This window comes from Melospiza georgiana, chromosome 13 (genome assembly GCF_028018845.1).
Source record: "Melospiza georgiana isolate bMelGeo1 chromosome 13, bMelGeo1.pri, whole genome shotgun sequence".
NCBI classification, from domain to species: Eukaryota; Metazoa; Chordata; class Aves; order Passeriformes; family Passerellidae; genus Melospiza; species Melospiza georgiana.
Window position 1 is genome coordinate 9,047,423 of NC_080442.1, and position 17,476 is coordinate 9,064,898.

At 46.0% G+C, this 17,476-nt stretch overlaps 1 protein-coding gene across 2 annotated transcripts in view; it reads left to right on the plus strand.

Annotated features, from left to right (window-relative positions):
• Nucleotides 1-3,853: 3,853 nt before the first annotated feature.
• The window catches only part of LOC131088872 (tropomodulin-2), a 34,759-nt gene continuing 21,136 nt past the window's right edge, over nucleotides 3,854-17,476 (plus strand). Inside the window, exons 1-3 of one of the 2 annotated variants that reach the window (XM_058033250.1) lie at nucleotides 3,854-3,900; nucleotides 13,584-13,788; nucleotides 16,014-16,170. In XM_058033250.1, the coding sequence (XP_057889233.1) occupies nucleotides 13,663-13,788; nucleotides 16,014-16,170 (283 nt within the window). In that variant the 5' untranslated portion in view covers nucleotides 3,854-3,900; nucleotides 13,584-13,662. The remainder of the gene's footprint in view (nucleotides 3,901-13,583; nucleotides 13,789-16,013; nucleotides 16,171-17,476) is intronic. The other variant, XM_058033251.1, reaches the window with a different exon arrangement.

A 17,476-nucleotide genomic window follows, 5' to 3' on the forward strand; every position in this document is an offset into this window, starting at 1 on the left:
CCTGAAATTTGCTGATCAGGAATCGAACCAGGGGGTTTTATTTACAGGTCACTGAATTTGATCAGTATCTGGTCTTTAAGGGGAGAGATCAAAACATGCACCACACAGTAATCAAGTCCAGATGTTGTCTAGAAGACAAGCTCCAGTTCTAGCAGGAATTAATTAAGCAAAGTCTTACAAGCTGTGTCATAAGGAAACCAGATGAAAACAACAGCCCCTGTGGCTTTTTATTTTAAAAATGCCACAAACATTTTGAAACAACTAACCACATTTTGGCTACAAATAGTTTAGCAAAATAAAACCTGCTTTTGGGTGCCCCAGCTAATGATTTACTGGTACAACCTGCTGGCAGTAAGCCCAGTTTAGACAGAGTTGAAAAAATGCCAAACATGTACACTGCATTCACCACAGAGCCTTTGAAACAAACTGACACTGGGTGTAGGAAAGGCTGAGCCAGGAAATGCATTGTTTTGGGATCCACAGGATCCCAGCTCTCAAAGGCATCCCCCAGAGTGGAGTACATTTATTTCTAGGGTAGTTGTCCCCTTATATGTTATATCCTTAGGGTGTTTACTCTGCCACTGCACTTCTTTCAACAGGTCAAACACATAAAAATAAAATTAATCAAAAGGCTAGGTGGGCAAAATGTTATGCAAAGGTTCTGCCAGGGGAAAAATGAGAGCTTTGGAGCCTTACCCTACAATCTCAGATGTGCCAGCCTGGGAAATCCCACACATGGGAAATATGGTCAGTGCAGGTGGCCACAGTTGTTTGATGTAAATGTATCACAGCAGGCATAGCCCATAAATGGGATCTCCTGCAGCCCAGACAGGGGATAGAGCTCAGATTCATGAATTGTATTGAATACATTTGTCTTGTAAAGTTGCAGTTTGGGAAGAATGAAGGATTATCTAGTACATCTGCATTTAATCTATTTACTGTGTATGGCTTTGTTGCTATGCCTCGTAAATACAGGTGACCTGCACCTTTTCTTAAACAGAAACTGATCATATTTCTGATTCCTTGACTGCAAATTCCATGCATGAAGTATAAGGAAGGAAGAAACATGAAACCACAAAGAAGAGCAGAATATTGACTTCAGCCAAACTCTATACTCTTTGCAGAGGATTGTTACATTTTTAACAGAAAGGGATATGGAATGAATTTGTCATCAGATATAAAGCATGCAGATGGGAAAGTCAGCATGGGAGGATTCATTTTCCTTCATATCAGCTTAATAAATACATTTTAAGGCGTGACAGGAAAATCTGAGTGAAAAAACTTGTATGAGTTTATCAAAAAGCAAACACCCTAATGTTAACTTTCACTCTGTGTAGATAGCATACATTTCCCTTTCCCAGTATTTGTATAATTATGAGTGACTCATTCCAGCCCTGATCCTACAGATCAAGATTAAATCCCAAAAGAGGTTTTGATCTGTGTCAATAATTAAATCCACATTTCTGTCTCATGGCTGAATGAGACCCATTTGCAGGGAAGCTTCAACCCCACCACCAAACCAACAAATTGCTCTTCAGCCTGAGCCACCAAGTTACAGGGCAGAAGATTTCAAAGCAATTTGGTTCAGCTTGCCTGATGCTTCTGGGACTGAACAAACAAAATCACAGATGCAAGCCTTGTTTTCTTTGAATGCTTCAAGGCAGGGAGGGGAAGGGAAAGACTGCAGAATAAATGGATCTGATTATTTCCTATTTCTGTTGGTCTGATGATATTTTAGATGTTTGGCAAAAAAGCTGTTAACTTATGGCTGGATATCCCATTTTACGAGAAGTCTGAGGCAAGGAGGTTCCAAGCAGGTAACTGCAGCTTTGGAGGATTTTTCTACACTGCGCATTATTGTGGATACAGGTGTTTTCCTTAGCAGCAGTGGCAAAACACCCATGGTAACCCTTCAGCCCCTCATATTAGCCTGAGTTTTCTGCTCTAAGTCTTGCCACAGACACCTGAAGTGTTTGGCGGGGTTTGGTGTTTCCTACTTGTACTTTTTTCCGTAGGAAAATTCGACTCCAGTGCAGCATCTGCTTCTTAATAAGGCGATGTCTTCTTTTCCTGCCAATGTGAAATGAAACTTAAAGACATCCCAATCATTGGAACAGTTTTTCTGCTGCTTGTGACTCATCACTTAGTGCTCAGAACCAAGGGCCTCTGTTTAACTAAATCACAACACCCAGTGAAAGCATCCTGATAAATTAATTTATGGACATGCTTAATTAAAAGGGGTTCACTTAAATAATATTACTTCCAATTTCAACCAATGATTAACCTTACTATAGAATAATAGAAAAAATATAAATTGAGTTGCCAACACTAATTAACAGGAGAAAGGAAAAATATCAAAAATGGTCTCAGAGGTCAGCACCCTCTACTCCAAAAGTGGCTCCCTGGAGTGACACATCTTGGTTCGGGTGAGGGCCAGCAGGTTCTGCTGCAGGGCCTGTTTGGCTGGCTCGGTTGGCAGCAGGTGTTGAGAGGAGCAAACCGCGTTCTTCGGGATCAGCTGGCGACACGTGTGCCCGGAGCTGACCGGGTACCGCGGGCAGGGCTGTGCTGGGGCAGGGCTGTGCCCGGGGCAGCGCTGTGCCCGGGGCAGGGCTGCGCTGGGGCAGGGCTGTGCTCGGGGCTGTGCTCGGGGCAGGGCTGTGCTGGGGCAGGGCTGTGCCCGGGGCTGTGCTCGGGGCTGTGCCGGGGCAGGGCTGTGCCCGGGGCTGTGCTCGGGGCTGTGCCGGGGCAGGGCTGTGCTGGGGCAGGGCTGTGCTCGGGGCTGTGCTCGGGGCAGGGCTGTGCCGGGGCAGGGCTGGGGCAGGGCTGTGCTCGGGGCTGTGCTCGGGGCAGGGCTGTGCTGGGGCAGGGCTGTGCTCGGGGCTGTGCTCGGGGCAGGGCTGTGCCGGGGCAGGGCTGTGCCCGGGGCTGTGCTCGGGGCTGTGCCGGGGCAGGGCTGTGCCGGGGCAGGGCTGTGCCCGGGGCAGGGCTGTGCTGGGGCAGGGCTGTGCTGGGGCAGGGCTGTGCTCGGGGCAGGGCTGGGGCAGGGCTGTGCCCGGGGCAGGGCTGTGCTGGGGCAGGGCTGTGCCCGGGGCAGGGCTGGGGCAGGGCTGTGCTCGGGGCAGGGCTGGGGCAGGGCTGTGCCCGGGGCAGGGCTGTGCTGGGGCAGGGCTGTGCCCGGGGCAGGGCTGGGGCAGGGCTGTGCTCGGGGCAGGGCTGGGGCAGGGCTGTGCCCGGGGCAGGGCTGTGCTGGGGCAGGGCTGGGGCAGGGCTGTGCTGGGGCAGGGCTGGGGCAGGGCTGTGCCCGGGGCAGGGCTGTGCCCGGGGCAGGGCTGTGCTGGGGCAGGGCTGGGGCAGGGCTGTGCCCGGGGCAGGGCTGTGCTCGGGGCAGGGCTGTGCCGGGGCAGGGGCGGTGGCCGCGGCTGGCAGTGCGCCCAAGGCACAGTGAGCGCTCTGTTGTCGTGAGCCACGCGGGTGACAGAAGGCTCAGGCTGCATCGTGCCAAGGCACAGGCGACAGGGACTGTGTGGGTCAGGCGGGACCTCACCTGCGGGCTTGGGGCGGACAGAAGCAGAGAGGGCTGCGGGGGGCAGGGGAAGGCAGGGCGGCCTGGCCGGGGGCTCCCGGGCCGCTGCTGCGGGAGCCGCCGCTGCTGGAGCCGCCGCCGCTGTTGCCGGTGCGGCGCGGTGCCGGTGCCCGCGGCGAGCGCTGCGGCCGCCGGACTACGAGTCCCAGCGTGCCCGGCAGGGCCGGGGCCGCGCTGCGCAGCCGCCGCGCCGGGCACCCACCTGCAGCCGCCGGGCTCGGGGCGCGGAGGGGCGCGCAGGCGGCGGCGGCGCCGGTCGGGCGCGGAGCGGCGCGCAGGCGGCGGGCGGCGGCCAGGCCCGGCCCCGCGGCGGGGTAAGGCGGCGGCCGGCGGGGCGGGAGCGGGGCAGCATCGCCCGCGGGGCTCCGCGGGGCTCCGCGCGCTGCGCAGCGGGCGCGGCGGGGGCGGCGGGGGCGGCGGAGCATCCCCGGCGCGGGGCGCGGATGCGGGGCGGCCCCGATCCCACCCAGCCGCGCCCCGGGACCGCCGCGGGAGCCGTGCGGGACACGGCGGGCTCGGCCCCGCCACGCCCGGGCTCGGCGGAGAACGCAGCTTTGACAAGCGGGTGCGCGCCTGGTTACTGCGGAGCGCTCGCATCCTCCGGGTCACGCGTGGGAGGACAGAAATTAGATGGGCAGTTTAATAAAATACCTCAAGAAGGTGTTTGCGTGGATGGTGATGAGCTGCCCCTCCTTGGAGATCTCCTGCCTTTTGTATGTCACGGATGCGGCAGGACCGGCGGAGGGGGGCTCTGCTCCGCCGCCGGGCAGCGGGTCAGAACAAACGAGCCAACGCCAGGGTCAGGAAGAGATCGCTGATTTAGAAAATTTAAGAACGTTTCCAAGGTCCTGAGGAGCAAAGTGTACCCTCAAAACGTGCACACTGGCATTAGAGATCGCATACTGTCATCTTCTAATTAAAAATAATCAGGGTGCCCTAGTTCAAGGTTTTGGTGGAAACTTTAGGGGAATTTCTTCTGCCAGAGTAAAAATCCACAGTTAATAATGAGAAGCATGTAAAGATAACTGAGAACTATAAACACAAAAAAGTAAATGACAACTGGTTAGAATAACATAAGCATCCTGAGCTTAGCAGTGACATAAACTTCTGAAAAAATTCTATCATTATTACTAATGAGACAAATACAGAAATTCATCAATATAAAATATAAATTTTAAAATAATTGGAAGAAGTAATTATGTTTTTATACCATGAATGATACACTGTGTAGATCTATGCTTCTGAAAGTGTTTAGTAGAGGAAATATTCATCAAGTTATTGAGCTGCTTATTTGTAGCAAATAGGTTCAGTCTTTCAATTTCTTATATGAAAGATTTACTTTAACTGATTATTCTCAGAACTGATTATTTTTTGAACTTCCTCTGTTCTGCCCTTCACTCTTGGAGAGGGGAACATGCAATGGCAAAGAAACACCTGGGATCAGGTGGCCTGGTGCTGGAGGCATCACATCCCCTAATTCTTTGTGAGGGATGCAGTTATAGAAAACTGAACTCACACTCAGGGGTGTGCAGTGGTGCACCCAGTGGTATATTCAGTGGTGTCTCACTGAATTACACTGACAATATCTCAGTCCTTCCATGTTATTCTGCACTCATTTGCTGTCCAACAGCCTGCCTGCCTTTGTGCTGGTGCTCTACAATGTGCACATCTTAACTGCTTTCCACCATGGATATATTTAAATTTTTACTACTGGATAAGAAAAATGAAGACTTATGTGACTCATTTTAATGACTTCACCAACCTAAATTCCTAATGTGTCTTTTTCTCCATTTATCCAGCTTGGTTGTATATCTGAGTTAGCCAGTAGCCTCTCTTATCTTGATGGTCTAAATAATTTTGTTCAAAGTAGTGTGCTTTGCTCTCTTTGCATACCTTTTCTTCCTTCCTCAAATTAGCATTATTTCCAGTATTTTACAACTTCTGGCAAGCAATGTTCATGCATTTCTGTAATCTGTTTTAGGGTTTTTTTTTGGTAGCATTCCTATATTATTGAGCCTCCTAGCTTGATGGCTTCCTGTAATTGAGTGTCCTTTTGACTGGGAATGAGGTGGCTGTGCAGGGTTTTGCATCCTGTGGCCACAGATATTTGTACATGGTGGGTTCATAGTGGGGGGAATGCCCAAGTTCTGTTTACTGACCACAGCACACAAGTGTAGTGGTGGCTTCTGTTTAACAGAGGGATTTGGTCATCGTTATTTGGTGCCCCAGAAATCTGTAAACTTCTGTTTTTAAATCCTTCTTTCAAAGAGCAGCTGGGACTGAGTGTCCAGCTGCTATGCTAAAACAGGGAAATCTGAGAACAGTGGTGACAAAAAGGTAGCACTTGGTTTGTTATCTGTTGGCAGCACAGGTGGAACAATGCTGCAGTTTATGTTACCCAGTGTCCTTTTTTCCTATTGATGTTTCCAACATGTGGGAAACAAACACTGCTGTTGTTGTTTCCTGGGTTGGTCTGATGTATTTCATTGTAAAAATAAAAAGTCAATTAACAGGTAATTCCTTCTCCTGTTTGTTGTTTCAGCTGTCGGGATGTGCACATCCTGCATGGTTTCTGGCTTTGGTTTACAGATAAAATGCAAAAAAATGTTGGTAGTTATCATATCTCTGTGCATTGTAAGGAGAAAAAGCTGCTTAGGAAAGATGCTAAAAGAGGTTTATTTAGAGGGTACCTAGCAGTGGTCATGATTCAGGATCTCAGTTCTGCAGTCATTAGTACATGCTCTTACCCAGCCTTTGGGTGTCTCTGCTGTGTTTTCACTTGGCTTATGTTATTAATTTAAAAGATCCACTTAAATGTACAAGATGTCCATGGAAGAAGGGACCCATAGCCAAAGGAAAAGCTGAACAATGCTTGACACTTGGAAGATGGTTCCATTCCTTATCTTGCCACAGACTTCCCATTTGACCTTGCACAAGGCATTTCTTTCTCCTGACAGGGCAGTGGAGACGCTCTCGTGTGGCTGATGGTGTTTAGGGCGCCACAGCAGCTGGTTCCATGTAAATGTGACCAGTCAAGGAGGATCCAGAACCTGGCCTTGGGCTTTCCAAGTGTGCCTCTGTGCAAAGCTGCAGGTCTTCCTCCCCCAGTGTGTGCTCTGCTGTGCATTCACGGTGGGTGTGCTGATTAAAGGATTACAGTTCTTCAACCAACACAAAACTGGGAACTGAACTGGGTGAAGACACCTCCTTGTGAGCATCCCAGCTGCTCCTGTAATGTGTGTGATCCATGTTCCCTGGGAACCACAGAACCGTGGGCTGCCGTGTCACAGAGGGGACATGTCAGCTCTGGGGCAGTGCTGACCAGGGGTGCAGATCTTTACCTGTTCCAGGTAAATCAGCACCCGGCTGCTGCCAACCTGCAGAGTCTGGTCGTTATTGAAGGGGGTTAAAATATCATTGGTGCCCACCAGAATAATGAGGCCATTTCCTTCTCCTTGCAATCTTATCCAAGGGAGCATCAGTCAGGCACCCTGTAGAGCCAGGGCATTCCTGTTCACGTCACAGTGAGCACACAGATGACAAATTGAGGGTGGAGCTGCCACTTCACCGTCTCTCTTGCCTGTATAAAAGGACTCTGCCCTCCAGGACTCCCAGCCTGCACTTCACACCGCCCTCAGTTTCAGACAGTGACTGGTATGTCTTTATCTTAGAACAGCTAATTAACATTGCATAGATTTTCAAGCCATCATTAAGTTCCATAAACGGAAGAACCTTCCAGTGCTACAAAGTTACCAGCTGCAGTGAGCAGAAAGATTGTTTCATTCATTTGTAACTAAACTTCACCCCTCTAGAAACAACGGGGAGTGTTCATCTGCAAGAGACAGGACAGACAAACAGGTCTCGTGTTTTCCTGTGCTTGATGCATCACTGAAATGTCAGACCACCACACAAAATCCCACCAATGTCTGCGAGCTTAGCTTTGTTCTGTCATCCTCTTCTTGGAGGCAGGAATTGAATGATTTAAAGGTTGGATTTTCTAAGTAAGACTTAAATCATCATATGGTCCCTGTATAATTAGTCATCATATGTTTGTCTGGAAACAGTTCTAATGGTTATGATCTAAAAATATCATGATACCCAGAAACAAGCTATAAATTCATTAGGCATTGTAAAGAAATACTTCCTTTCCAGGACTCAATTTCATGTTTTGAGTGGTTATGAGTAATACCACTAATGTTATTTTAGAAACAATCAGAAATTGGTCATTATGTAACATTCTGCTTCAGTGGAAGAAGCGTCAATGTTTCATTTTACTTTAATCACAAGGGAAAAACCTTTCATGTTACCTCAATCAGAGGGAGTACATCCCTTTATGTCTTCTATAAATAACAGTGCTTTCATATGGATAATTTTGCAATATATGTGGTGGTTATTTTTTTAAAGGGCATGACTGAAGTCCCATTACAATGAATTAATGTCTCACATTTTATTTGCATGGAAGTTATCAATCCCCATTTAAGCAGCCAACTGTGATGTAAACTATAGAGTAGCATAAACATTACCAAGGTTCAGAATGCCATATCCAATTATCAAGTGGAGTTTTTCACCACTGAATGATTATCCTAAAATTTCAGGACTAGTCTAATATTAGGACAACATAATTGTTAATTATTCACTGCTCTCTGTATAGGACTGAACCAGTTGCTGGGAACAGAGCATGAAGTAACCCTACATTAGCTCTGGAGAAAAGCAGCATTTTAAATGTAGGGATTTTAAATTCAGGGATTTTGAGGGATTCTTTGCTGCAGCATGACAAAGGATGGCAGCTGGGCTGGGCACAGGAGAGGTTTGGCCCCACTGACTGTCCCAGGGCCAGCCCTGAGGCAGTGCCAAGTGCAGCTGGGCTCTCCCCCCTGCCAGCCCCAGAGACACACCCTGATGAACCCAATTCTGCAAGTCCTCTAACAGGTGATTTGCTCTGATCCACCAAGTGATCGTGCCATGTCATGAATGTAAAAGGCTTAGAAAAGGTGACTGGACTGGAGCACTTCAGTACTCCTTATGTTCTGAAGTATTTTTTGGGAAACAGACAGAAAAGTTGGGGGATTCCAGAAGAGGAAAGAGAGGAAGAGTACTTTTCTACAGATCTCTCTTCCATTTTGTACCTATGTGAATTTCTTTGACATGTCTGCTGTGTCTGCATCAGGACCTGTAGCCAATTCTATTCACATCCTGCACACATAAAGCCCAGTTCTGCAATGCTGTGTTCTGCCACACTTGTGTTCTGTGCTGGCCCTAATGCATTCCTCCTAACTTTTCTGAGATTCATGAACCTCCTACTGCAAAACATCATCTCCCAGCATACATCCCCCACATGTTCATGGTTAGAAAGTACATTGGTGCATTTGTCTTGCCTTTTAAGTATAAAAATTAAAAAGGAACCTTATTTATATGCAAGACAATGGAGTATTTCTGATATTCCCTGCCTGACACTGGGTTCAGTGTGCTGCTGGGGGAACTCCCTTGCCTGGGCAGCATGGGACAATCATCCTCCTTCTACTGAGCATCTGCTTGTGTTGCACAAATACGGCTCCTAATCATAATGGCCCCAATCCTATTTATTTGGTCCAGTATCAATTTAACTTGGGATTAATTCCACCTGGTTTTTATTTTCATGTTTAGCTCCATGAGTCTATTTAAAGAAAGGGAAGATTTTTCCCACATTTACAGGTCAGTTTTACAACTGTTTTTCAAAACACAAATATCCACCACTGTGGATACAGGGATAGTTTAAAAGAGGTCATGCATCAGGATTTCCTTTCTAAAGATCAGTTGCTGTGATTTGCAAAAATGAGAGCAATTTGTCAAGCTTGATTATAAAAAAATACCTTTTTTTCCCAATAAAAATGCCAAGAACTCTATTAATAGATTATTTCCCATTCATCACATCTCTCTATACTTCATAATGCACATTGTCATGCAGCTTCATTCTTAGCTTATACACACTATCAAACCTGGAAATTCACATCCTCAGTATCACAGTCTTCTCCTCTCTGCAGGACCCCAGAGACTGATGTTTCTCTGAGTGTGTAGTCTGTGTTTTAGATAGCAGGAGTGACCTGAAGTGCATTTGTAGCTGCTGGTCCATAGGAGATTCTACAGTTCAGGGTGTTCCAACACTTCCTAAGGGATCCAAGCAGATGCAAGGGGGACCCCTGTGACATTCAGCACCAATTCAGCAGAAGAGTGATTCACTCTCTGAAAGAAACATCTGTATCAGCAGTAGAAGATTACAACAGTGTTATGGTATCAGCAGAAACCACAGCTTGGCTCCTCTGCAAAGCCCTTTCAGAAGTGTATAAGCATAACAAAAAAGTGCTTAAGAGCATGGCAAGGTGCAGACGGGCTGTATCACAGCAGGGGTTAACTGCACTGAGCAGCAATGATTTATGTAGGCTGACTAATGACACCCTTTTTTTCTTTGAAAACATGTTTTGAACGCTGATGTTGCCAGGAATAGGTGAAAAGCTGCCCCAAATTCCTCTGTATGTATTTCTTTCTTTAGAAAGGAATCAGGAATACAGCAAGAGGTTCTTTGAAGCTCACTGTGGAACCTCTGTGCTCCACAAGGGTTTAAAAGGAGCACATGGGTGGCAGAAATGCCTCTTCCAGTTCTGCCCCATCCAGAACAAGCAACAGGTCTGTTGGGCTTTGCTGTTTAATTGTGGGGCTTAGGCCCAGGAGAAACTGAGATGCTCCATCCTGAAACTCAGGGGAGAAAAACAAATGGGATGTGTGCTCCCCCATTCCTTCATCTCTTTCACTCTTCCCAGTAAGTTTGAAGGGAAACTGCTCCAGTGTTATCCATGCTCCCTCATCCTGCTTCCCCCAGTGTCCCTAGTGCAGTGTGACATTCAGGAGTGGGTTGTCTCTAGATTGGACATGTCCCTTGTGCTGTGTGACACCTGATCTGTTTTATATGCTCAAAATAGCAGCAGTAGGGAGCTCTGGGTTAGAACTGCTTTTGTAACTAATGGAAGCTTTCATACAGTGATCAAAACAAAGCAAATCCAATGGATGGAGTGTGCAAGAAGTAGTTGTGCACACTCAGTAAGGAGCTGCACAGGCAGCATGTGGCTCTGTTTACATACACAATATTAACAGTATCAAATCCAATTAGGGAGGTGGAGATCCTTATCATCACATTAGACAGCAGTTTCCAGTGTGTGAATCAAGAGTTCAGCATTTCCTTCCCAGTCTGCCTGGTGCTGAATTGTTGGGTTTATCTCCTCCCTTGATTTGTGGTTCTGTGACTCTGGTGAAAGGTCAACAGAGAGCATAAACCCAGGAGTGAGCAATGGGTGTTCCTATGCAGCAGAGTGAAATCTCCAGAAAAGCTTTACTGCTTTCAGGCATTGTGGACAAAGAAATTCCCTAAGCTGTCTTCTGCTTTTGTTCAGTCACAAAAGAGTAGGATTCTGTTGTGAAAAGGAAGATATTAAGGGAATTTCTGTTGCAAATGTGTGCAGGCAAGAAAAGCACAATTTCCATGCACTACCAATCTCATAGGGGTTATTCAACACAGTTCTTCATGCCATCAGAGAAGTTAGGCTGGTACATCTGTAACATCTGGGTTTAAATTTCTCTTTGGGGTATCCCTGCTGGACATGGTCAGACACCTTCTCTTCTTACTTAAAAGTTAAAAAGTGAGAGTTGTCACCTGTCCAAAGTGTCTCCTGGCACACCTTCCCTTTATGGCTGAGCAATTGGGCAAGTCACAAAGAATTTGGGGTGCACACAGTCATGGGTTCAGCTTTGCAGACCTCACAGAAGCCCTCAGCTCCATGGCCCTGCTGATCCCAGTGCCACAATTGCTGGCTGTAGCCCTGCAGGGCTGTACCTCTGAGGGAGAGGTCCTGGTTACAGGTGTCCTGCTGACCCTCAGCCAGGGAAACTGCCCTGGACTCTTACAAATTGCTTTTCCTACAATATTTAATTACCCTAGCCTTGCGATTACATTTCTGTCCTTTCCAGGGATGTGATTAAACTCTAATAAAATAACCATTTTACTTAAATAGTTTTAAAAAGCTGTAATCCCCTAAAAGAATTTTTTTATCTCAGTTAATGACTGCTAGCTGAAATGTTATGTTTGTAATGAGTTTATCCAAATGAACTTAGAGAAAGGCACCTGATGCCCTAGGGCAGGATGTTGTACTGCAGCTCCATTTGGTTTTACAGTTTAAACAAATTATAATTTTAAAATAAAATGCTTTCATTATTTAACAAGTAATTTTGATAAAAAATTGCTTGGATTAGACACATATTGAACTAGATTTCTTCTTAATCACTAAGTACACAAAAACATTGGCTCCTTTGTATACTGGTTTTGGTCAAAATATCCCCCACTCATTGCATATGAGGAAATTTTGGTATTATAAGTATATTTCACAACAGTTGTAACTTTGTTAAACATCAGATGCTGACTACCTCCCTAAAACAAACTCTCAATTTAAGAATGCTTGAATTCTATCCTGACATGTGGAGTGGCTTGATGATGATGTCATGCTAGGAAAACAGCAGCCACAAACAGAGCAGGAATAAGGAAAAAAAAAGAAAGTGTATAGGCAAAATAATGATTCTTCTTGGAATAGGATATTTAAGTTACCAGTCAAGGCTTTATGTGCCTTGCAGTAGTCACAGAATTGCAGATATTTCAAATTTGTAAATCCACTAATTATTCCCTTCCCTTTCAATAGGTTGCTCATTTCTAGTATTTTTGATAAATATAAAAATGAAATATGTTTTAATATTTAGTACTTAAATAGTGAAACTCATAAGTAAATGAAATATTTTCATTTGGACTTGGAATAAAAGTAAAACAAAAATCAGGCTTCCAGCTCATATGACAAACAACAGCACCCACATGGATTTTATCAGCTTATGACAACTAAAAACCTGGCCAGAGGAAATTAGGGTTGGGGTTGGTATATAAATCAGTGGTAGGTGCCATTGGCTGGTTTCCATATCAACCATAACTCTGAAATTTGAATGCAAAAACTCATCTGTGAAACTGCCCAGCTAACTGTGTCATTGGGAGAGTGCTGGTGCTGCTGCTGGGGGAGCTGGACACTCCTGGGAGGGCCTGGAGCACACTGAGAGCCCCAGCTAATGCTGCTTCTCATCATAAGTTAGTTCTCTTTCACTCTGTCCCTTTACAGGCTGGTTCTGGTTCTGGAATTTGCTCTGGACAAGAAAAAAAAAGAGCAAGTAAAGACAGAGAGTCCTTTGTCATATTGTCATATGACAGATATGATGACAATGACTGTTGTGGACATGCAAATGGGATCTTCTTGTTCCCAGTCGGCTGGGATCATCTAACAAGGAAACATGTTCAAATTTTAAAAATAAAAGAGTTTGTGAAATACTAACTTCGTATTTTTTTTCATGTTTTTTCAAGTTTTGAACTTCTGCAGGTCTCCCATGTAACAGACTGAATTACAGATATTGTTTTGAGCTATAACTGGCATCTCCTCACTCCAAGAATTTTGATTGTATGTGCTATCGTTTGTATCTGAAGTAAGACTAACTACCAGTGTACCTGACAGATGCTTAGAATGTGCCAAAAAGTCAGCCAGGATGATGTGGGTTAGCTTTCAGCCACCAGCAAAGCTGGGATGAGATAGAATCCCTCAAGGCATAACGTTTTGGTTTTTGTTTGTCACTGTTGGACTGTTTGTGACTCTACCACTTTGCTTCTGGCCAAAAGAGCAAACAGATACTGTTTCCAAGCAAATGAAATAAAGCAGCTCTATTTCTATGAAAAAGGAAGAGTTGCTAATATTTTCCTTATCTGTGTCTCAGAGCTGCTGCTTGCTCTGCCCCAGGACACTGAACCCGTCCTGGCTGTTCCCATCCCACAGCCCTGTGCTGTGCCAGGACACGCTGCTGCTTTGCTTGCTTTAACAAGTGTCACTGTGACCCTCAGCTTTCCAGGGCTCTCAGCTCAATGGAGATGCTCACAATGGTTTATTGTTAGCAGGGAGTGTGGCTGGAGGAGCCGGGCACCCCTGGATGGTTGGAATCCTGAGCAGCAGCAGAGCAGCACAGCAGGAGCCATGTCGCTGCCCTTCCGAAAGGAGCTGGAGAAGTACAAGAACATCAACGAGGATGAAATACTCAGCAAGCTCTCAGAGGATGAACTGAAGCAGCTAGAGCATGTTCTTGATGACCTTGATCCTGAGGTGAGTGATGAGAATTGCAGCACTGCCTGTTAGAAATGCCACACGCTGCAGGATTTTTAATTTCTATTCTGTGACAGTGTGCTCTAAAGCATGAGCAGCTCAGCTGCAGACATTTTGGTTGTATTCCTGCTGTGATGTGCTACTTTTGTAAAAATCACTGTGCTCTTGGTCTATTTAGACATGAGCTTGTCTGCAATCTAAATTTTTAGTCATGTTGGCACACTGCAACAAAATGAGAAGCTTTTTATGGCTGCCATTTCTGAGCACAGCAATAAACAAACATAACCTGTGTTTATGGAGATCAGCTCTTTTGAACTTCTGAAATCTGTTGACTGTGTTGTTCAGCACATATATTTTTAGCTGAAGAGAACATGTTTGGGTATGATCAAGCAAAACAGGATTCAGCTACCCAACTGTCATTTTCCAGAGAGTAAGAATAATTTGGATTATATCTATCTATCTATCTATCTATCTATCTATCTATCTATCTATCTATCTATCTATCTATTGCCCCAATTTTATATATATATATATATATATATATACCTCCAATCCTCCAATTTTTATATATGTGTAAAAATTATTATATTTATATAGTAATTGAGAAATTGTCACAAAGAATTTAAAGATCTCTGGTCTGGTCTGAGAACCACTTGATCCTACAATAACGAGGTTACAGTCACAAGTGTGCAGGGAATTGTGACTGTACCTACTCAAAAATATTCAAACTGATGTAGAAGCTTGAAAACTGGCAGGTAAAATGTTCTGTCTGGAGGCAAAATGAATTTGGAGAAACACAACAGAATTATAGCTTCTAATTCTAGAGCACTGGTTTGTCTGGAAATTAATGGGAACTTTAGTGTTCTCTCCCACCATGTTGCCACTTCCTACACTACTACCACTTCTACATTTTCTGGTATTTTCAAGTATCTGGCATCTCAAATGGAGACACAGAAAACCATTAAAAAAGCAACACCAACCAACACAGTAAATCAGGCCATGGTGCATTTATATTTATGCTACATGTGTGCAGTGAATTTGGAGCACTCTGGGCACATTTGTGCATGCACAGGTAAAATAACTGGTGACTTGAGTTGTTCACTGGATGTGCTCAGAATTGCCTGTGTATTTGCCATGGATCAGATTTCCTCTGCATGTTCTGGCCAGTGAGGAAATGTTCCTGAGGTACTCTGGGGCACCTTCAGCATGTTGGTATTGCTGCATGTGCACTGCCAGGTCCACCTACCTGCATTTCTTCTTGGAATTTCCTGGACTGAAATGTGGGGGCCTCGTGCATATTCCCATGTTACAGGATGCAGGTGAAATCACAGGACCCCACAGCTACATCTTGAAAGTGGGAATTATCTGCTTGCTTCCTCATACTCTGAATAGCTGAGGTCTACCTCATTCACCAGTCTCTTTAGTGCATGCCACTCATTTCTGAAGTCTGAGAGACATCTGCTTTAGAATGAAAGGAATTTTGTTTTCAGTGAGAGAAAAATGGAAAAAGAGTAAAGGAAATTTACAGAAAACATAGCCTGGTTTATATCCCTGGACTGCAAACTGGGGTTATAATGACTTTACTTAGTTCTTCAGTGGTCTGACTGTGGATATGGTTAATACAAATATTAGTGGGTGTGGTTGTGTTCACAGGGATCCCAGGACAAGGGAAGAGATGAGAATCTTGACTTTATGTTTCAGAAATCTGACTTATCATTTTATTATATATATTATATTAAAAGAAGATGATACATTAAAACTATACTAAAAGAATAGAAGAAAATATTTCATCAGAAGGCTAGCAAGGAATAGAAAGGAATTGAATGATAATAAAATCTTGTAACTAACCAGAGAGTCCAAAACAGCTGGACTGTGAGTGGCTATCAATTAAAAACAACTATATGAGACCAATCACAGACGCATCTGTTGCATTCCACAGCAGCAAATAATTATTGTTTATATTTTGTTTCTGAGGTTTCTCAGCTTCTCAGGAGAAAAAAATCCTAACGAAAGGATTTTTCATAAAATATGTCTGTGACAAGTGGGTAGTAAGTCAAGAGCACCGAATGATGTGCTGGGTTTTGTGATTACATTTAGGTAATGTGTGTTACTGCTGTCACCCAAGAGCATTATGCAAAGCATGATTTCACTTGCAAACCCCTGAGATGAGGTGTGGAGCAGAGTGTGCAGCTGCCTGTGTCCTTTCCCTGCCCTGTCTCTCACAGAATGCCCTGCTGCCAGCGGGATTCCGGCAGAAGGACCAGACCACCAAAGCCGCCACGGGCCCCTTCGACAGAGAGCGCCTGCTCTCCTACCTGGAGAAACAAGCCCTGGAGCACAAGGACAGAGAGGACTTCGTGCCCTTCACGGGGGAAAAGAAAGGTACTGGCCATGCTTTGGGCAGCAGACAGACAAACAGAGTCCCTGCTGTTTGTTCTTGCAGTGTGCTGGGCACCAGAGCTGGGGCTCTGCAGTGCAGGGCGAGGCTGCAGTCAGGGCTGGAGCTGCTGCAGCAGAAGGGGAAGGGCTGGTTCAGCTGCTCCAGTGTCTGTGTCACTGCTCTGCAGCCCCATGGCCTGTCCCAGTGGCAGATCCATGGCCTGTCCCAGTGGCAGCCCCATGGCCTGTCCCAGTGGCAGCCCCATGGCCTGTCCCAGTGGCAGATCCATGGCCTGTCCCAGTGGCGGCCCCGTGGCCTGTCCCAGTGGCAGCCCCATGGCCTGTCCCAGTGGCAGCCCCGTGGTCTGTCCCAGTGGCAGCTCCATGGCCTGTCCCAGTGGCAGATCCATGGCCTGTCCCAGTGGCAGATCCATGGCCTGTCTCAGTGGCAGATCCATGGCCTGTCCCAGCGGCAGATCCATGGCCTGTCCCAGTGGCAGCTCCATGGCCTGTCCCAGTGGCAGCCCCGTGGCCTGTCCCAGTGGCAGATCCATGGCCTGTCCCAGTGGCAGCCCCGTGGCCTGTCCCAGTGGCAGCTCCATGGCCTGTGCTGGGTTAATGCCCAGATTAACTGGGGGTACAGCACCAGGAGCACCAGTGCAGCCAAGGGCTCGGGCAGCAGCTCCCTGCTCAGCCAGTGCCTCTGGGTGCACTCAAGCACAAAGGTGCTCTCACCAGCCCCACAGGGTCTGCTCCCTATTAAGCACTAGGCCATGCAGGGGTGTTGAGTGGGGGAGGCATTCAGGAGGAAACACATAAATGCCTTTCGGAGTGAATCTTGCTGTACGTAACAGCTCAGGGAATACTGTTACAAAAAAATAAGTATTTTTCCACTTGTTTACTATCACATCTGGCAATGCTATTCATGCAGACACTTTCCCTGCTACCCTTGTCCTACAGCTACAGGAAAAAAAAAGGGGAAAAACAGGAAAACCTAATTCTAATAATTTAAACACTAGTAGGATAACCTCAGGGCAGGAACAGTCATAATTTAAACAAACAATATTCCTTTAGTACCACTAACTCCTTTTCCTTGTTTATAAGAAGGGGACAAAAATGCTGGCCTCAGGCAACCCCTTCATTCAAGAAGGAGCTTCCTAAGTCTGGGTCCCTTTCTGGCTATATAATGCATTTGCCATTATTTCAATGGGATCTGCTTAAGGGAAAGCAAATACTTCAAGAAACTCAAGGGCAGCATTTTTTACATTACGTACAATTACCAAAGATGTAAAATGTTATTTATACAACA